The sequence below is a fragment of the Anopheles funestus genome, chromosome 2RL (genome assembly GCF_943734845.2).
Source record: "Anopheles funestus chromosome 2RL, idAnoFuneDA-416_04, whole genome shotgun sequence".
NCBI classification, from domain to species: domain Eukaryota; kingdom Metazoa; phylum Arthropoda; class Insecta; order Diptera; family Culicidae; genus Anopheles; species Anopheles funestus.
In genome coordinates, this window is record NC_064598.1 from 14600882 (window position 1) to 14622700 (window position 21819).

The following is a 21819-nucleotide window of genomic DNA, read 5'->3' on the forward strand; positions in this document are numbered from 1 at the left end:
GAGGTAATATTTAAAGAACCGCACACACCACTACAGTGCGCTCCAAACACACAAACCACAACCGGTGGTTTCGCGTTGGTGGGGAGATCTTTTACCGAGCGAAGATCGCGCACCGCTTGTACAATAACGCACCTGTACACGCACACACCTTCAACATCGTACCATTTGAAGCGATAGGGGATGAAGTATGATTTCGTGCGTTTCACCCCCGTGAGTTTTAGGGGGTGGTGTGTGGAAAAATGAAGCCAGCGGTGGTCGGATGATGCGCGAAAAATGCATGAAGACGCAACCAAGCAACGCACCGGGCCCGGTGAATCATCGATAACATTAGCTGTTAACACTAGCGACGTACTACACACACGCAGAAGTGACCCAACCCTAATCGACCTGCGTGGTGCACGGTAACGCCAAAGGCTTGACATGCGCCACACTTGTACTTTGGGGGCGCCCCCGGTAGCCGAAAGGAATCCACCAAAAACGAGGTGAGGATCTGGCTGACCAGCATGCTAGGGGGAGGAAGGGTCCAGAAGGGTGGGCCCGCAAGACACGCGATAACCTCGCAACAGCAAACACGCACGGGGAGTGAAATAGTTTTGTCATGGAAGGGTGACCGGGGTTGGGAGGAAAAACGCAAAAAGGATGTTTCTAAATACGCACAAGAAAGGTACGGTGGTTCAGTACACGAAAGGCACATCGTGTGTATGGCCGGGTTGGATTGCGCACGCGGTCGTTGCGGAATTTGGAATTTGGCGTTTGGGTGTGTGTGTGTGTTTGGTCTTTTTCTTTGTTTTCTCGAAGGGCATGCTCATATTCAATTTCCTCCGGTTGTAACTGGCTGTAAGGGAGTGTTACTGTCGATGTAATGTCCTGTTGTTGGAACGTAGAGGAGAGCTTTGCTTGATTCTGCAGGTTGGTACAGCCTTTGTTCGGATTAGCTGTTCGTCGAGCTTTGTACCGTAATTGGCTGACCTCTGGTTTATGTTTTGCAGTAATTTGTTTTTTTATTTGATTTTTTTTTTTTTATTTTTAATATAAATAAAAATGTCAATAAATATATAAATAATTCTTTAAATAAATAAATTTTGTACTAGTACATATACATGCTAATAGATTTTCTAAATGTTTAATTATTTGAGGTTTAAAAAAACGCAAACGAAATTTAAATCGAATCAATGCGAAACGATAATTGAAGTTGAAGAAAAGATACACTAAAGTATATGAAATAATGACAATTAATTGTGGAAATAAACTATATGGTATAATTATATTTATTGCTATAATTAAACATCGATTAAGAGTTCCATGCACAAGGCTTGTCAATCCGACTTTCCAGGGAAAGCTTTTGTTGTAGAAATTCTTGAAGAGCATACAGAGAGTGAAAAGAGATTTTCGAATATTTTTTAAAAACAAAAAGAAAAATGAGAATAATGAAAATATATTTAATAGTACACTAAAGCAAAATTTCAGATTAGGCATTTTGAGTGATCTTTTACCTTTGGTTAGAAATTTGAACTCAACCCCATGCCATTTCATTCGACTATCATCTTTTATAGCAAGCTCAAAAAACCTACGGAAGAAAATTTATAGCACGTGGAACTCAACAGCTACTTATCAAAACACTCACGGCGGAACACGATCAGCTTTTGATCACCACAAAATAATATGTAAACTAATTCCAAGTAAAAATATTTTAAACAAAATTTATTAAAACTTTTCGTACTGAATACCTGATTTGTTAAATATTAGCATTTTAAATTTATTTAAAAACGTGTTAATTAATCCGTAACAAACGTTAAAATACCTCAAGAATTTGGCATCAATAAAACACCAAATGGCAAACATAATCAACCAAACAATAGCGCAATGTCACTGTAATCATTGTAAATGTGAAACACCTTGTTAGGAAACTCATCCCCGAAAAGCAATTAGGAACATATTTGCGCTTAAGCAGAAAGTTCTTCTCGGGTGGAAAAGAAATAAAACTCCCAACTTCAGTAGCGAATGTATTGCAATCAAGCGAACGGCAGAAGTCACCATTCTCGCCCCGTACTAAGTTCATTAAAGTGGAAGTATATCGCCCGACTCGTGATAAGGGAAGAGAAACAAAAAAAACAAGCTAGATGGTGAACAGCGTTCAACATGCGAGGAAATAAAACTTTTCTACCAGCTTCGAATGCAACGGAACATGGCAAAGGCGCACACACACACACAGCGACAACAGCTCCAACGGAACTGCAACGTTTCCACGGGGAGGCTGCACGTTTGATAGAAATTTAATTGTTTTCGGTGGCGGTTGTCGTGGCGTTCGCGCTGCCAGCTCGCCAACCAGCGACACCCGACGCAGAATCATAAACGTCAATGATTAATTAATGCAGCGCGTGATAAAGTTTTGCTCGTGACCCGTGAAGCGCGTGCATGTTACACTCCTTTTTCTACGAATTTCATTTTCGCTTTTTGCGTTGTTTAATCGGCGTACGGTGCGTAGCAGCTTTCTGGTGGTGTTGGGACTTTCGACAATATAATAAAATGCGAAGCATTTTACTTCATATTATGGTATGCCCTGTGAGCCATGCGAAACAATCTGCTACCGTTTCGTGTTTATGTGTTGATTGTTGTTTTTTTATGTTTCACGGTCTCCCAAAATGGTCCACCATCGTCTGATGTTGGGTTATCAATTTTATTCAACCGAAAGCTCTAGTACGATTTTTCCTTCTCCACTTTTCGCAAGGTTGCAAATTTCCCATTTGCTAGTGAACGATTGCAAATTTGGCACGAGTGTCTGTGTGTGTGCTATCAATCGATTTACACATCCAACTCATGCCACGTGCGGTATTGGGCAAATGCAACAACTGCACGAATGTTGCGTTTGCGCCTTTTTTCTCCAAGCGTCGAACTTTATGACTCATCATCGGTGCGGTCTCGAACCATCCTGACCTGATGAATGATTCAACAGTACAATTTTTCGTTGTTTTCGTAATGCCAAAGTTTCTATCGCATAAAATTACTGATTGAAGTGAGGAACTTCTCCATAGGACGGTATAGGAGATGGTCGAAAAAATATGTTCGCTGAATTACACTTTCATTTTTATCTTTTCCAAAACAATTTACTTCAATTCTCGCAGCCTAAAGCCTAAATGATTTAATAGCTGCAAAGTGGTAATTTGATTGTTTTATAACGACCTGATAAGGCACAATTTCGGAGGGCAGCAGTATAGAAAGCAATAGTAAACTTTTATAGCACAGTAGAGCTCAATCATATAATTAACATGACACCAAACAATTCTTCTACTAAACTTTATTTTTCTTTACTCTTCTATTCCCACAATTTTATTGAAGTTGTTTGTTTTACAATTAATTTCTTTGTGACACAAAGTAAAAAATACTAAATATAAGAAGTAGCAAAGCCGAGCGGGTTTTCTCAACATAATTTATTGTCACAAAATGTCACTCACCGAAGCATAAAAATTACAAGTCTAGATTTGTTATGCCACGATTGAAAAACCATCATTTTGCCCAGTGCAGCTTTCTTCTTACATATTGATCGCTCTGCTACCATAACGCTACCATCCCACATTTATTACGTACGCCGACATTTTCCGACAGAATTCCTCACTTCCCAAGACTTCGCACTTTCCCGCCGCGAAAGAAAGGAAAGAAAATCTAGGAAGTGTTTGATGCCCACACCAACAGTACCATCCATTACAACACCGCTAAGTGCAGATGTAACACCCACAATCGCATCTCGAACGATCAATCAATTTCACTCCAGCGCCAATCCGATCGCGAGACCGCCATTTCGCAAAAAAAGAAAAACGAATCTACAGACTCCGCCGCCGGTCCGTCATTATTGATTACCATTGTTTCGGAACACACACACACACACAAACATACACGTTCACATATTTGGTTGCCTAATTGTGGGTAGATCGATAGAAGGAAGCGGAAATGTACAATCCTTCGTGAACGCTTGGAAGTGATTGAACTTTTTCGGATGCAGATGGCCGCCATGTGGACAAAGGCGCCTGGGAAATGGATTGTCCAGACGGCAAACGGAAAATCCATCCATCATGAAGGGTCGGCTGATCTTGGGAGATTCACTAAACTGAATCCGAAGGAGAAAGTGACCCCGGACACAGTTTAACTTTATCTCTAGCGAAGTAAGAGATAAATATTGAAGCAAATTTTATGTCGATCTGTTTCGTTGAGTACGTCGTGTGCAAACTTCCAACTTCCACAGGAAAAGTGGAATTTTTAAGCGAATGTAAATGTTTACTACATACGTTAAATATATCACCGAAACGTTACGGACAGTTGCTGGGCAGTACAAAATCCCTTCAGACAGAAAAATTTCATATTACACCAACGTTTAATCCCGCGCTAAAACTCGGTGTTTTCATCGGAACTGAGTTCGCAAAAAAAAATACGGGGGAGCTTATCAAACGAAAGCCGCCCATAATGAGGTGCGGAGGATTTTCGTGCCTTTCAGCATTTGATTTTCAATTTCATCCAAAACCCCTCACAATCGCATCCCTCCCTCTTTCTTTCCCATTGCACTCCTTGTTTGCCTGACACGCAACGGACCGGAATTCGTTATTATTTGCCCTGTGCTTCTCGATTGGTAATTACACCTGAAAGCTTTATGCTGCTACGCTATCAATTAAAATTCCAGTATCATTTTCAACCATTCGATCGTGCTTTATTTCCTCTCCTCAAACTTCTTTATTTCTTCCTCCCATTCCTTCGTTGCGTTTTGTATTACTTTTATTTGCAGCAGTTTTGATTCATTTGCCCAAACTATTTGCTGCTGCTTTCTTTTCGTTTTTCACCATTTTGACACCGTCCAGCTATGTGGCTTCCATTCCTACTGCATCTTTTCCACCCACTTCTTCTATTTCGTTTGCCGTAGCAACAGGTAGTAACTGGCGTGCATTCGCGTGAGCTGGAAAATGTGGCACCATTTCCCTTCCCTGCCTGAAAACGGGGATATTTGATTGAAATCCGCACTTCCGAGTCGGGATTTGTCATGGGTGCTTTGGCTTATCGGCGATGCCGTGTTCTGCTGCTCTGTTGGTCTCCCGTCTGTTCTCGAGTTCTCGGTAATTAACGCATCTGAAATTAAGCTCCGAATTGAAGCGCATGGAATCAGTAATAGCGTCGGTAATTGATTCTTGAATACGTTTGATGCATTTACTATGCGTAACGTTTGATCTTGCTATTGGTCAACGTATTGATGTTTCGCAGTATAGATGTATATTCGCTTTTATTAAACTATGTTCAATCCTACGCTATTAGTGCAATCGGTGTGTTTTAATTTAAATAATGTATTCCTGGGAAATGGCTAAATAATACTCTCGTTTATTTAATTTTAAAAGCCTAACAAGGTAGTTATATTCATAAGCAAACAAATTATTATTAAACGGATGTTACAATATGTTGATCAAGCTGTTTTGACGCATGAAATTTATTCATAAGTTCTGTGCTAAGACTTTTTTAGTATTCCATATCAATTTATCTTGTGGATTGCATACTTTCAGGGTAAACATTTTACAATACGTAACCTATAGTATAAAACGCCCAATTTTATGTAATTATCATATCAAAATAAGCCTATTTTTTATTATTTTTTGGTGTCTTAAAATACCGTTCTAAGACGTGAAATTCTAAGCATTTGTAAGTAAATGCCAGCAGCGCTCAACGTCTTGGAAAATAACATAAGAAACAGTACATCCGTTCTATAAACCGTCCTTAACACTTTTATTTGCTCTTAAGAAACTCAGTCTCCGACGTCTACAACACCTGCGAAAGGAATCGCACAGCCGCGAAGGTCACCAGTGTGCCGGTGATTTGATTTCCCGAGGCGCCTAGGCAAGTAAATCTTGCACGTCGGAAAATAAGAACCATGATGCGTAACCGGGGTACACACTATCATGCGCTCATCCGACGGACGTGGAAGCGAAATGGCATCGGATTGCATAGGACGGACCCGAAGGTGCAATAAAAGGTGCTCATAATGGTAATAGCAAAAAGGCGTTGCATTGAACGGAAGCAAGGGCGAGCATGCGGTGAAACAACGCAAAATTGTGCAAATGGTATAATAGTGCAGCGAAACGAATAGAGGTTATATATGTGAGGCAAATAGCAAAAGTTTATCATTTCCTTGCTTTTCTGCTTAACGGCGTTATTGCATGGTTGCATTGCAGGTCGATAGAAATGCATTTTAACGCCCTGAAAAGAAAACATGCAGGTGTGTGTCTGTGTGTTTGTGTGTGAGGTGGTCATGCAGGAACCGACGCCACTTTAAACACGAATAATGCTTTTACTGTTCACAACAATAGCGCCACGCCACGGGGTTTTGTTTCCTGCGTGGCGCTATTGTGCTTCACGCACCTCAAAATGGAGACACATTTTTGTGGAAAAACAATTTCGGGTGGCAGATGATTTATTGTTTGATATTTCCCGTTCGCGAAAGCAAACCACACCGTACCGGCCACACCGTGCTTCCACCATTCGTCGGTCCGCTTGCTAACGAGATAATTATACCCGATACTGGAACATTGGTTACGGTCTGGCGCGATTTTCCTGCGCGTGTACATGTGCGTCTTTGCCTATGTATTGGGGAAATGTATGGCCATGATCGCGGCTGCCTGTGCAGCTTCCCTGGGTTGTGATGGGGCAGTAAAACCCCATCCCATCCAACCGCAAAAGCATAAAGCTCAAAGTCTGGCAGGCGCATCAAAGGTAGCGTATTCGGTGATGGTAGGTAGCGAGTCTTGAAGCATGAAAAGCTTCCTTCGATGCCGTGCCGTTGTGTGTGATGGCCGTGCGCCGTCGGCCGCCTGATATAACACATGTTTATGATTTGTTCATTATTCGAGCAGTATGTTCATGAGGCACGGGCCACACCATATCGGTCGTGGCATACCACTTCTCGAAGCAAACCAAATCCACTAAACAGATAACTGTAGCATTCGGTTGCTGCCCGAGAAGCAATCATGACGCAATCGCCGTGGGGATGGAACATAAGGGGGATGCATTTTACGTCATTTGGACAATTTTACTGTGCCGATAGGGCGTTAAAACAGGCGGCTTTTGTTCATCTTTACAACGGTTTTCCTTGATTTTGTGTGAGTTTAGCGCTAATGCAGGTTGGAATCGGTCGGAATTAGTTGAATTGTTTAATAAATTTGGTTCAGTAAAATTGTTACTTCCGGCTAAACGAGGAGCTAAAATGAAGAACAGAATAAATTTGAAAATAAAATAAAACTAAGATGCTGTGCGTAACTCGGTTTTAATTTTCGTCTTTATTGATTAAATATACTGTAAATATATAGCCATAGATGTGTGCAGATTTAAGCGAAATTATCACAAAAGTGGAGTTTTAAAAACGAAATCATTAAAAAAAACGCCTAAAGATATGCAAATTATTGGGGCGGCCCGGTGGTGCATGTGAAAAACGGCGCCCGTCCACACGGCAGGACCGGGTTCAAATCCCATCCGGACCGTCCCCCCGTAGCATGGACTGACTATCCTGCTACGTGGTAAAATAAGTCTTGGCCAGGCCGTTCTAACCGAGCAAAAAAAAAAAAAATATGCAAATTATTCGCATTATTATGATATTAGCTAATGTAGCACACTTATCAGGGTTTTGAATAAATAATTATATTTTAAAACAACATAACACTTCAGAAAACTTGTCCATAACATTACCTTTCAGTATAACTGAACACGTTTTAATGTTGCCTTTGTGATCGTTAACGGTGATCTCACCGAGCTTGCAAATCATTTTGACTCGAATTATCGACTTAAGTGATAGCCATCACAAATGCACATCACAATCACAGGGAAATGCAAAAAAGTACACCAAAAAAAATCCATTAAATTCGCCGAAAATTATTGCACTCGCCCATGTAGAAATCTCGTCCGATTAATTGACGGTGGAAATGATGGCGACGCAATGTGCGTACGATTTCGCGAATGCAATTTTACCATCAAGCCTCTCCTTCTATTTCACCATCTTCTACTCTTCCTCACACATACACACACACAACGCATGCGGAAAGTTGCATTTCGCAATTACGCTTCCTTTCGGGTTTGAGATTCGGGTGAGCAATTTGGCAAGAAAGAGTTTTTCGCTTCTTTTCCACCCCAAAAAGGTGGTCGGGAAAGTTTTCACCCCCGAAAACAAAACAAGAAAACAAAGCTGAAAAGAAATTATAGCAACAACAAAATCGTGCCACTGGGACCGTTAGCGGATTCTTTTGCACACGCCCGTTGATTGTTTCGCTCGGATAGGATGGTTTGCGAATTTTTAGCTAATTTATGCATTTCCAATTTTGAGTTCGGGCTGAAGTTTTCTTCCGGTTTCCGTAAAAGCATGCCCACTCTGGCATAGCTGTAGATTTTCACTGGCGAAGAAGATTGGACTGTTTGCACAAATGAACGAAGTGAAGAAGTGCGCAGAATGGAATGTAAAGATATTAAGCGACAATTTGGCTGAATGAAATTTTCTGAACCATTTTAGCGTACAAATCGGATAAAGATTCATTCGTCTGATACTGGGCGAAAAGGGAAAAAGTTTTGCCGAGAATTAATTACCATTCTTTGGATGGATAGTTTATGCTAATTTCTTTACTTTATTCATTTCACAAATGAAGCTTCTTGTAGAACGCGCTTTCAAAATGGGTTGCATTCAATTGCTCGAGAAAAACACGAATTTGCACGCTTTTCTTCTGGGTGAAAATGACAAAAAATACTAAAAAATTAAACTTTCATACATTTAGTCTATCATATTAGGTAAAGTTTAGTTACGATATTTCCATCCAGATGGCGCTTCGAATAGACATTAGTTATTTACTTAGTATTATTTTCTCTCTTCGGTTTCTTTGATGAAGATGATTTTTAATAACTTTATTCAAACAACAGTATAAGGTGCGTTAAGAAACGTTTGTACTCTTTATTGTTTCACTACTATTATAAATGTATGTCTTGAAAGGCACATGCAGTGCTTGATGAGAGCGAATCACACTAATTTCTTCCTTGGTCTATTCCAACCTCTTTGTACTTGATCCAATCTACTTCCTCGTAGTCTCGCTGCAGATGTATCATTCCATTAAAAACAAATCATTTTACATACAAACACATTCCATCGTTCTGGTGTAACAGTTTGTAAACCATAGCAGAAGAAGTGTGAAAGGAGCTGTGCACAACAACAACAAAATCTGTGTGCCCGTTTGTTTACTTCAGCTGCACCAACACCATGAAGTAGGTGACGACGGCTCCAAGAACCTGAAAAAGGATAAGCGCAAAATGGAAAACACAAAACACACAGACAAACACGTTAGATCAAACATTAGTTCCAACACTCAATGTGTGGGAAGGATTTGCTGAACCTTGCATATAAATACCATCTGGCCAGATGACTTCTTGCTCGTGCAACAACACTTACCGAAGCAAACAGATCTAGTGAAACGGTGAAAAACTTGGCGCCGGAAATAGTCATCGCCTTCTGGCACTGCTGGCATACGATCTGGACGAAGGTTTTTGCTTCCTCGGAACCATCGTACCAGTGGCACGAGTAGGCCGCCTCCATTACGGACGAGCTCTGGACGTAGCGCCCGAGACCGAGATTGAAATGGTAAATGAAAATGTGACGAACTGATATGGCTTTTGGGATGCAAATATGATGAAACGTGTGGAAAGAGCGTACCTCCTCGATGAGACGATTGCCGAAGATGCAAAACAGGAAAACCTGAGCCAGAGCGTAGCACAAATATCCGATTACGGTCAATCCGTACACGTTGACACCGTCGATTTTGGTTGCCTGGTAGGCGAGCAGCGTTAGCTTAATGGTGGACGTCAGCATGTGCAGTAGCAGGGCGGGTCCGTAAGTATCGCCAATGGCCGAAACGAGTCTATATTGGTGGTAAATACACAAAAAAGGAAGAGAGAGAAAATAACAGAAACCATAAAGCAATAGCCAATCAAATAGAAGAGAAGTCTTTTTTAGTCTGCTCTATATCCCGGCCAACATCCTTGGCTGAGTGTCATCAAATCGCAAATCAAACTGCCGGAAATTGAATGTCGCCCAAAACGGCGAATGCGCCCAGGTGAATAATAAAAATATTAATCAAATCATGCATGATCGATTGACGAGACTGTTTGCATTCAAATAGACATAAGAGAAAATCGTTTCACCAAATGTTTCACCACACACGCATATGCGATGTCGTGGATGAAAGCAAGGTTTCTTTTGCGAGGAAATTGAATGCTGTCCATTTATAATCGATCATTCAGTTAAGGGAAACATACACGCGCGCGCTCGCTTGTGCGGCTTGTCTGTTTACCAACGAAGTGGAAATGATAACATTTGTATTGTGTGTTGAAACATTAGAATTCGCAGAACGCACTTTACTCCGGTAGTGAAATGTGCGATTATTCAAGGAAGAGAACCAAATTGAATTTGCGCCGCTTCGACGGAATTCCAGATGGGTATTTCAATGCTTTCGGTGGAGATGTTTGGAATGTTTATTTGTACAATGAAAATACAGCGAACCGGGAACATAATGGAGAAGATGCTGTATATCGATGAGGTGTTGAAAATCTAATACCACAATGGACCGAAATTTGCGATTATTCAATAAGGATCGTTCTGTGTGTCAGCAGCACGAGACAAAACGGCGACATAGCTGAACTGTGGTAGTAATGCGTGTAATTGTGTTACACAATCTAGGAGCATTCAGTAATGCGGAAATAAACGGTACGGTTTTATGGTGGAATGATAATTTGGAAAATCAAATTAATTCTACCGTGGTATGATACACGTTCTAATATTCAATCAGTTGGATAGGTCCTGCGTATTTTTTTTTGTGTTGCTTCTGTGAAGTATAATCATGCGCGATGCATACTTTTAGGCGCATACATACATTCTGCGTTTATGAAATGAAATTGCCAGCCGAGGCAAATATTTGGATAGAGGCGACCTTTCACGGTTCGGAGAAGAAAATACTTCCCAAATACACCAAAGTAAAATGAATTTAAATAATTTATACTTTAAATCTACGCAATATAGCAATATAAAAATAATAAAAAAATTTAAAAAAATCTAAAAATTTGAAAATTTCCTAAGGCTATAGCCTTAGCTTTTTTTTTTGGGGAAATTTAGCAAAAGTTAAAAAAAAAATGATTTTTTTTAATGCGAATTGGTTGAAATAAGTTTCTTTTCACTCAAATAATGCTTTTAATTAAAAAAAGAATAAAAAATGAGAAAAATATAAAAAAATTCTAATAATTTGAAAATTTCCTAAGGCTATAGCCTTAGCTTTTTTTTGGGGAAATTTAGCAAAATTTTAAAAAAATGATTTTTTTTAATGCGAATTGGTAGAAATAAGTTTCTTTTCACTCAAATAATGCTTTAAATAGAAAAAAGCATAAAAAATAAGAAAAAAATAAAAAAAATCTGAAAACCCTAAAATTTCCTAAGGGGTTAGCCTTGGTTTTTTTGGGAAATTTAGCAAAATTTTAAAAATTGATTTATTTTGATGCGAATTGGTTGTAATAAGTTTCTTTTCACTCAAATAATGCTTTAAATAAAAGGAAACATAAAAAATAAGAAAAAAATAAAAAAATTCTAATAATTTGAAAATTTCCTAAGGCTATAGCCTTAGCTTTTTTTGGGGAAATTTAGCAAAATTTAAAAAAAATGATTTTTTTTAATGCGAATTGGTAGAAATAAGTTTCTTTTCACTCAAATAATGCTTTAAATAGAAGAAAGCATAAAAAATAAGAAAAAAATAAAAAAAATCTGAAAACCCCAAAATTTTCTAAGGTGTTGGTTTTTTTTTGGGAAATTTAGCAAAATTTTAAAAATTGATTTATTTTGATGCGAATTGGTTGAAATAAGTTTCTTTTCACTCAAATAATGCATCAAAGAGAAGAAAACATAAAAAATAAGAAAAAAATAAAAAAAAATCTGAAAACCCTAAAATTTTCTAAGGGGTTAGCCTTGGTTTTTTTTTGGGAAATTTAGCAAAATTTTAAAAATTGATTTATTTTTATGCGAATTGGTTGTAATAAGTTTCTTTTCACTCAAATAATGCTTTAAATAGAAGGAAACATAAAAAATAAGAAAAAAATAAAAAAAATCTGAAAACCCTAAAATTTTCTAAGGGGTTAGCCTTGGTTTTTTTTTGGGGAAATTTAGCAAAATTTTCTAAATTGATTTATTTTAATGCGAGTTGGTTGAAATAAGTTTCTTTTCACTGAAATAATGCTTTTAATGAAAATAAAGAATAAATAATATTTAAAAAAAAAGTTTAAAAAAATTATAAATTTGCTCTAATCGACGTACAATCTGACTTGAGAATCACCTTTTGTCGAACAGGTTCTCATTAGAATGCTGTTTTCTAATTGTGACCGAAAGCTCAACAACATCCATCTACACGTGCACACATTGTCACCATTGCTTTTGTTTTGTTCCATTTCCTTCTGCCCATTCCCTACCTCCGCATAACGCGAAAAGCCTTTCCGATTCGTTGCACTCACTTTTGGACGGAAGAAAATGTGAAGCGCAAGATTTAAGGAAAGCTGACGAAAGCATCGCACGAACAACGCCACATAATGTTGGCGCGGTCGTGGGAAAATTGTGAGCATTGAATTAACGCACACACACACGCACTCGCACAACGAAAGCTCCGTTTTTCACCAAAAACGCCTCACAGCCCACGCATTGAAGGATGCGAAATCACGGCGTTTTTGCTGCCTGGGTTGGTTTCTGCGGGTGGGATGTTCTTGTTTCGGTTAAATATTGCTGCCAGCCGTTGTTTGTTGAAGGTCTTTGAAACTACCAGAGCCCGCAAGGGAGCAGCCCTCCGATTCAGAAACGCGTGGAATAATGCTCAGAAAACTCTCATCCGCAGGAAAGGAGACAGCGTCGGCAATGACTAGCGAAGGTTTTTTCTGTAGAGCGGCCACAATGAGGAGTACGAAGAAGCTTAGAACGATATGTTCTGAATTCTTCACTGCAGTGCTTCACTGTTAGGGTGTTTGAATGGAAATTGTTGATGTTTGCTGGCGGCGATGGTGAGCATCAGCGACAAGGTACACACACGGGTACACGGAACCATGTTCTGTGTGAGCTCAGCGCTTTCGGGAACAGGCAAGATGAAACTTTCCCGCACCTAGCGCCACTCGAAAAGGGATTTGCTTTGCATTTGGCGTGCTCATTTTCTGGCTCGTTTCGATTGCGTAATGCCATACGGCTTACGGTTTGCCATGCGGGGGAATGAAAAGCGAGAGAAAGATAACAAAAATAAAAAATAAAACAGTACAGAGAACAAAATAGAAATGGTACAGAAAACCGATCCTTAAATCTGTCGTACGACTCATTTTACATGCATGGATGGATGCCGAGTTTAGCGAATGCTGCTTGCTGCGGGTTTTTTTTGCTCGAATACACCATTGTACAGAGACGACGCAGCACAGGAAAACATGTCCAATAAAATAAGAGTGAAAACTAAAAAAAACGCCCCATTGCGGTTTGAATGTGCTCGTGTTGGAGTAAAGGAATCGGAAATTACGTCTAAACAGCGGGAAACGAGCAGGAAACACATGGCGGTTGTTGTCGTCTCATAGCACAAAGGAATCCGCACAAGAAACCGTTACAAGAGCAGCGGAATAAAAGTTCATCAGAGTGCCAAAACAGAAAATTTCCCCATAAAGAAAGTAGCAACGCGTGTATCAACGAAATGAAAGCCATTTATGTTTTGAACGTTTGCACTAAACAACACAAGCAGAAGTTGTTGGATTAACTTACATTCAAATTGCATACCTTTCGGGCGTATTTGTTTGGTATCTTGTTTACTTCGCGAACCACAGTTAATGAAACGCCTAAATGTATGCAATTGGTAGATCAATTTGTCTCTGTTTACTCATTATGAACCGCCGTAATGTTATCACGCCCTTTTTTGTCGTAGCATAACCTTCTATTTACTAATTTTTATAAGTAGTTGACGGTGTAGAAACATGACAAATAACATGCTTGAGTAAATGTTGATACATTTTACTAAATGAATGATTTTTTGCGATGTTTTAGGCAATGGCGTCTTTGTGTGAAAGGCGCCAAAGTGGCTATCATCTCAACATGCCAAAAGTGGGTCATCGATAAGGATCTACCGAAAACAGCCGTACCTTCGTATCGTGATCCGGATACGCTGCTGGATACAAAACCGACAGAAACCATGCCAGGCCTTTGTATTTGTGCCTGTGTGGGTGTGTGTGTAAGTACTATTACAAAATCAAGTCAATGTCTAACGAAATTTACAGCTGTATTAGCTGCGGCAGCTGGTGATGTTGCTGTAATCCACCGGCCCCGACACCAAACGAAACCCAGACAAGTCATCGCGTCCGGATGATTCAATTTGCAGCGGCTGCTGGAATCTAAACGTTTTCGCTTTCCTTTCACGTTCGCGGTCTCCACAGGCGGTAATGGAAACCGTCAGCGATTTATGGGAACTGAAGAAATCACAATTCCCGGCTCCTAATCCCGCCCAGACGCTCAGGGTGAGGTCAACCAGTTCGTTCCAGGCTTTTATTTACTTTTTTTTTCTCTCATCTGTATCTAAATCTGGCTGCGGGAAAGGACAGCCCGTCCGAAGGGATTCTTATCTTTTCGCTTTAGTTTGGTAGCAAACTCCAAGAGGTTCCCGGAGGTTTTCGATAAAAATCCCGATTTTCCCCCTTTCTCTATTCCATGTCACGAACCACCCACATACACAAAGGACGATAGACTTCAAATTGGTGGATTGGTAAAATGGGATTTTGGGAGCTTTGTGTACCGATTTAAGCATGTTTAGTGGAAAATCGATACGGGTGAAAACGTTCAAAAAGAAAAACTCCACCCGGAAAGGGAGAAAAGTCATGTTAACGTATGCTTTGGATAGATAAAAGCCTACGGCGTGTTGCCGTTTGTAAATATTTTACGCTTTTCTCATTTGGATTAGGCTTGTTTAGGGTAGTTTGAGTATTTTTCGGCATGAACGGTTTTGGGGAGAACAATTCCAGTAGCTGGGTAAGAATAAAATTTTAAAAAATCGTCATAATTAATTTCAGTAAAAATGTAAAACGTTTTCAAGTATTAAAATCCCACAATACGTTCGGAACGGTGCGAAAAACAACCCCTTTTTACGGAAGTGTAGACACACCTAGGGAATTACCTACCGTACGACGTGCTTGTGCCGCTCAACCCAATACTTGATGGCGCTGCGAACCATCATTTCCTGCTTCCGGGTAAGCCCGTTCGGATTTCCGTTCCTGCCATTCTCGTCGAACGTTTGCAGCGTTGACGGTGCGCGGAACTGGGCACCCCAGTCAGCCTTCGAGCTGTAGATGCCACTCAGATCAAAGTCCTTAACGTCAGGATCCTTTTCTGTATGGTGGGAGTAAAGCAATCGGGGACAATTGTAACAATCAAACGAGCAAGAAATGTTACCACAAAATGACGTGCACGAACCACAACACAAAACGGAACGGAATCCCGGAAACAGAAAACACTTCCGAGATGCAAATGGAGGAGAAAAAAAAAACGACCTAAGCACAGGCGGTTACTTAACTTTTAAGTTATGCAAAACACAACGAGAAAAAAATGTAAGAAGATTTAAGGATTGAATTCTTTACCTAGGTCTTGATTTTAAGGGAAAGTCTCTCTTCTTATTGAAATGATCACAGATACCGAAATTTGTAGAGCGAGAAAGGAAGCTCTCTTGACGCTCTTTTTCCCATAAAGGGCAAAGGTAAGCTTTCAATCTCCATCTTAAAAATTATCTCACATTTATATGTGTAACTGGAGATGCCGGGTATCGATCCCGGTACCTCTCACATGCTAAGCGAGCGCTCTACCATCTGAGCTACACCCCCGTTCTGTATATAGTGATCGTTGAAAAGCCCACAAAAGCTACCGTGTGGTCCACATTCATTCGTTTTATGGTTTGTGCAAGCCACCCAAAATCCTACGAAGGAGGTGGTAAGCGACATAAACACGGTAAATTACATTGGACTTAGGCTGTGTATCCGTGTGCCTGTGTGTTCGATGGTGGCGCAAGGTGGAATAAACACTAAAGCTGATAATAAACTAGCTCCGATCGGGTCTTGCATTCCACCTCTACTCGGTGTGATACAAATGGAAGTGAATCGAAATCACGAAAAAAAAGAACGGTACAAGAGAACACACAAAACCACTCTTTTAAATCCTCATCGTCACAGCCGTGGCAGCACCAGATGAAAGTGAGAGAGAACGTAAAGAAAAAAAAACAGACACACACCCCGGTACACTTTTGCGATGCAAATGGGAATGGGCAAGGGATTTTTAATATGCATTTCGCGTAGCGCTTTGGTCTACGATGCCGGGCGTGGTTCGTCTACTCGGTGGCCACTTTCGGGGCGAGAGTTAAACGATTTTACACTGCAGTGTATTATTGGAAAAAGTGGCATATTTGATTTTTGTAAAAATAAAATAAATTATTTGCGAAATATTTAGTAAAACTTTTAACAACTTTAAAAATGAAGAAGAACTGCAATAAAGATAACAAAGTCATAAATTTCCACCTTTGAGTATTCGTTCGTACAACTGTTGCACAGCACTGTACACAATCCGGCGGTCTATGAGCTTTAGGCCCCGGTCCACCCCTTAAACCGTCCCACGTGAATGTGCAAAATCTATTTTTAAACTTCAATTTATTTGTTGTGCTTTTATTTTTTTTTTGCATTGATGCGCCTGCTACATCCGTCCGACCGACGACGGCGGGATTGTTTTATCTTTCTGTTTCTCTTTCCTGTCATCTGTTCGGTGTAGTGTGTTTCATTTCCGTCCTGCAAAAGCCATACCCTTGTACGCTTTGGGGCGAATATACGTGGCTGATGGTTTTCTCTCTATTTCTCCCTTCATTCTCGCATCCCTACCGTGAGTGCTAAGGTCATTGAAATGGACAGAATGAAGGTGAGAGGCGATCCATCCCGCTCTACATACCTTCGTTGATGATCAGTTCCGATTTGGAACCGGCTGAAATTGCGCGGAACAGTGCCGCCGAGTTGGGCCGGTAGGTATCCAGTGAGGCAGAAAGCTCCATCAGGGGTCGCATAATGCCCTGCGAGTGTGATAAAGATGGAAGAAGAGTGTAGGATATACTGGTTTTTTTTATTATTATCGTTAGCACTATGTCGATAAGGATGATGTTGAACGTGACGTTGGAATGGAACTCGTGCCGGAACCGGAAAGTATGGGGTGTGATAAGTGATAAGCAAAAGTGGATGTAAAATCAACCGTACCCTTTGCAAATGTAGCAACATGTGTACGTACCTTCAAGTGTTGCAGCTGCTCACAGGCCAACAGCAACCAGGAACAGAACATCACATCCGCCAGATTGCTTTGGACCATCGAAAACAGCAGGAAGTAAATCTGTGAAGTATAGAATGTTGTAAAACGGTGTATCCAATCTATCACCACGGGAACGGCAACGACTAGCGCGAGCTGGGCAGGCTTTGCCCATCCCGATGGATTATCCCTTCCGTGTGGCGTGCTGCATCTTCAACGAGCTGACTTACTGCCCAAGGAGCGCAGATTGATGAGGGTAATATTGGTGTGTTTAGCCACCGTTAGACCACCGAAAAACGAGTGCCACGGTGCGGACTGTCCCGCGGTAGCCAGGCTTTAGTCAAGCATGAAAAGTCCATTAAGCGCTTAAGAGCGGAAATAATATTAAAAACACCCATCAAACTTTATGGCGCTCGGAAGCAGGCCACGGAACTACCGCCGGGAACGACACTAGATATGCACTTCTGACTGGCAAAGAACTGGAGCAGCAGCAGCAGCAGGATCGGGCAGGATGTGATGGAATAGAAACAAAAACGATATTAACTACAGCACCATAACAATTGCTTCAAGCACTTTGTTTTAATGGTGGGCGAGTGTTTCGCTACAGAGCTGTCTGCTAATTAAAATGCACAAACGGCTATATTAAAACCGTTGGAATAAATTATTTTGCCAACGGTTGGGAAAAACCCCGCCAGCGAGAATCACAGCTGTGGCAGGTTTGTAAAGTTATTGTACACCAATTAATTAAACAGAAGTTTTTGCATAAGATTCTATGAATATTTGAAATGGCACCAATCGCAAGTCTCTTTGCCGCTGGTATCATCCAACGGATCGTTAGACAGTGAATTGAATACTGCGAGTAATTTATAGCAAACTTATAAAAATGAAATGAGCTGGTATGAAATAATTGCCATTGTAATTTGCGTCACTTCATCAAATGGGGAGCAAGAAAAAAAATCGGACAGTTTGTGATATAAATCCACCATCTTAAGTGCCGACATTCAATTCAAATGGTACCGCTAGAACTGTTCATTTTCTTTTCGTTTTCTAAAGCATGCAGCAGTGTGGCAACTGGCAAAAGCCATCTCCCCGCAAATCATCAGATAATGCTACGGACGAGAAATGGTTTGGACATCTCCATAATCGTCGTTTTGTGGTCTATGCTTTACCACAGGCTTTTGTAGTTGCACGAGAATCCGCGAACCGACGTGGGCCATAATCTTGAAGTAACGTTCTTGCTAGCCTTTGACCTTGAAGAAGTTGAAAGCAGTTGATACCCCGTCGACAGCCTTGTTATGAGTGACAAACGAGGTCGTGCTCATTGCAGAGCTTCAGGCGTTTTTTATCTACTTGTCGTAGTTAATAGCGCCTAACGTTATGCAATCAGCGTTTTAAAAGAAACCTTTCCATTTGAGATGATTCCTTTTTGGTTTTTGGGTGTCTATTTTGAGCACATTGCTAAGAGCATTTATACCACAGGACAAGTAAACGCTTACGATGGGAAAACTTCCAACAATGCCGTCCCATCGTACCTGTACGTACCTGGTAGATGAAAGAGAAAATGTACGCCGGTCCGCTCATTGCATTCCACGGATACCAGGACTTGATGGGCAGCCGTGGTATCACCACCTTGTACGTCTCGTTCGTTTCCTTATCGAACACATTTTGGACGCTCTCGCCGAAAAACGTTATCGTAACCCAGGCTGTACGGTGTGGAAGAAAGGAAAAATACCGAAAGAAATGAGTAATTTATCGAGAGGAAAGAAATTTCCCCTAAGATGGCTCAGACCGTTGGAAAAACCCGGTGAACCGTGAAGCGGTTCCAGTGGTGACGATAAATCAAACCAAAATTTGACCACCTCTCCCTCCTTATTGTCCCATCGGAGACTCAATTATTCTTGAAGGATATTTTACGGCCTCGCAACACAGGTCAACCGTGAGAGTAGATTGTGTCCAGCAGAAGCACACACACACACACGCGCGCGCACAAAGACGTACCTACGACCGACAGGATTGTGGTGGCCATTACAAGGACGAGTAGCTTCCGCATCTTGGCAAGTGCGATCGAGTGGTAGCGAGCGTCCGATTCCGCGAACAGTGGATGCGAGTTGGTCTGATTCCAGATGCCGAGCGTGCGGTAAAAGTTCTCCGAATTGACCGCAAAGTAGATGAACTTCGTGACCGAGTGTGTGAAGAACAGTGTCGTGATCGTGTTGGCAGTCAGTTCATTTACGTCGTCCGCGTTCGACGCAAGATTGCCGAGGATGGCGAAGAACTGCATCAGCACCATGATGAGTGTCCACCAGGAGTACACCTTCCGGATCAGGATCGGGCCGGTGACGTAGCGGAACAGGAAATGGCCGCTTGCCTGCATGAGCCGAATGTTCGGCATAAGGTCAGCCACCAGGCCGACATATTTGGTCGGTTGGACTTGCATCTGAAACGGTATGGTAAATAGTACACTAGCTTCGTTGGCGAATATTTCGTCCGAACCCGTGTGTCACTAATTGATTTATCGATTTTTTAGAACACAAACATATCCACAAAGCGATAAGTTAAGTTGTCTCTACACTTGATAGGAACACTAAACAAGGGACAGTAAACTAACGTGGAGAAACTCTAAACCAGGTTCGCCCGGTTCAAATAGAGGAAAAGCTCTAAAGCAAACAAAACTATCCATTGGTAGAGTGTGGAGATGTGCCGTGCTGAATTTTGACACAGTTTTAACGTGATTTACGACACTCAAATATTGACAGACGGAGTAATTCAGTATCCAAACTTTGTACTAGAAAAAATTAGGAGTAAAAATTGTTTGCAAATATGCTCTGGGTTTAAAGCGCCTAAAAGTATGCAATGGATCGTTTTGGGACACCTATTCGACATTTTTCTCTGGTAGCGATCGTTTAACAAGGCTCTCGCTGCCTTTAAATTGTTATACAAATTCGAATTAGAAAAAAATATTTTTTAACAATTTTCTTTCTTACTTCCCTATCAAAAGATACACTTTTCCTAAGCAAAGCTTCCGGCAGATTAAACTACCATTGAAGTTGGCGAAAAGTTTTCATAGCTTCAATACTTACTTTGAAATGCTTTACTTTACTTCACCACTAAACACAACGGTTCCGAGCTGTCCCACAAGCTAGCAAGAACACTGAAAATGTGTTCGATTTGCGTTCTGAAAGTTGTCTTCTTTCGTTGCTATTCGCACCGTAACACCATTCAAGCCCAAAATCCTTACGAGAAACGAACCACCGAAACACAAACTTTACACATTCTTTGCTTTATTTTTTTCCAACAGGCGGAAAAGGATCGCGAAAGTGAAATAGTTCGATTTTACGTCGATTTTTTTTTCGTTTGCTTGGTTTTTTTTCTCTCTTACACACTACCCTCACCAACAAGTCGATCGTAAGTTTTGACTGTTCTGGTTCGAACTTCACCGTATATAGTTCCAGCAGCGTCAGAAGATTGTTGCACGAAACATGCACACGTACACGGTGGAAAATATCCAATCACTACGATCCCGGGGATAAAACAAGCGCATCGAAAGCTTAACCTTTCTCAACGGAAACGCTTTATGATTGGCTCACAAGCTGGGGTTGTAGTACGGTTCAATCAGGATACGCTTCACGGCGATACGATCGACTTGATACGTCCGTACCGCTCAACGTATCAATCGAATGTAAGACGGTTGATGGTACCGGATCATCCTGTGCAGGCGTTCGATTCTGTCCTTGGGCGCTTACGTGGCCGTCAGGAATACGTTGCCACATACAAGTTGATTCCCAGCGGTAGTATATCGAACAGCGTTAGGTGGTGTCCTCGGTACACATGCACCAAAGGTCTGCCGGAAGCATCTTTAGAAGACGATTTCAAGCGCTCGGTTTTGCCCGATAGAACATCTGTTCCGTCTGGGAAGCTAATAGCCGTATTTTCCCACCGCCAACACCATTATCATACTGAGTATGTCCGTGTGGTTTCGTGCGCCACAGTAGTCGGGAGGCTCCCAAATGGGGGAGTTTTAAGTGCGTTAATCTTTTATGCTAACAACCACTCGATGCCACACTTTTCTTTCACAGCAGACAAGATCGATCGAAGCATATGTGAGGTCTTTAAGAGATATTTTTATGGGAAGGGGTGGGTGGGGAGCAGGGGGAAGGATAAAGGGAATTTCCCCCAACCAAAGGTGGTTATTAGTATTCACCTTGCATATGCGACATTGTACAACGACTAAGGTCAGATTGAGGATACCGTTTTTACTTAATTAAATATATATTTTTTTTTATTTAAAATTGAAATATATTATACAAGCCTGTTTTAAAGTTGTTGAAAGACGAAAAACGAAAACAGTCGAAAGAAACTTTCTACGCATTAGCGCCATATTTGTCAGCAGGCCGACGATCCCACGATCAATTATGTATCGCTGTCAACTGAACCGAAGGACACGGAAGCTAACGAAA

At 41.0% G+C, this 21819-nt stretch overlaps 1 protein-coding gene and 1 non-coding gene across 4 annotated transcripts; both read right to left on the reverse strand.

Moving 5' to 3' along the window:
• Positions 1-8900: 8900 nt before the first annotated feature.
• On the reverse strand, positions 8901-21164 carry LOC125765042 (odorant receptor coreceptor). Of its 3 annotated transcripts, XM_049429899.1 has the most exons (9): positions 20443-21164; positions 19361-19799; positions 18905-19065; positions 17348-17446; positions 17018-17135; positions 15214-15421; positions 9707-9911; positions 9446-9601; positions 8902-9285 (listed from the first exon to the last, which is right to left on the reverse strand). In XM_049429899.1, exons 2-9 carry the CDS (start codon positions 19797-19799, stop codon positions 9235-9237), a joined length of 1437 nt encoding a protein of 478 aa, XP_049285856.1. In that variant the 5' UTR covers positions 20443-21164; the 3' UTR covers positions 8902-9234. The 3 variants fall into 3 exon arrangements, with proteins under 3 accessions (XP_049285854.1, XP_049285855.1, XP_049285856.1); XM_049429897.1 differs by having other exon boundaries at positions 8901-9285; positions 9446-9911; XM_049429898.1 differs by lacking the exon at positions 20443-21164 and having other exon boundaries at positions 8901-9285; positions 9446-9911; positions 19361-20251.
• Trnaa-agc (transfer RNA alanine (anticodon AGC)) lies at positions 15837-15909 on the reverse strand. Its single transcript has one exon. It is a non-coding gene; the product is annotated as a tRNA-Ala (tRNA).
• Positions 21165-21819: the final 655 nt, after the last annotated feature.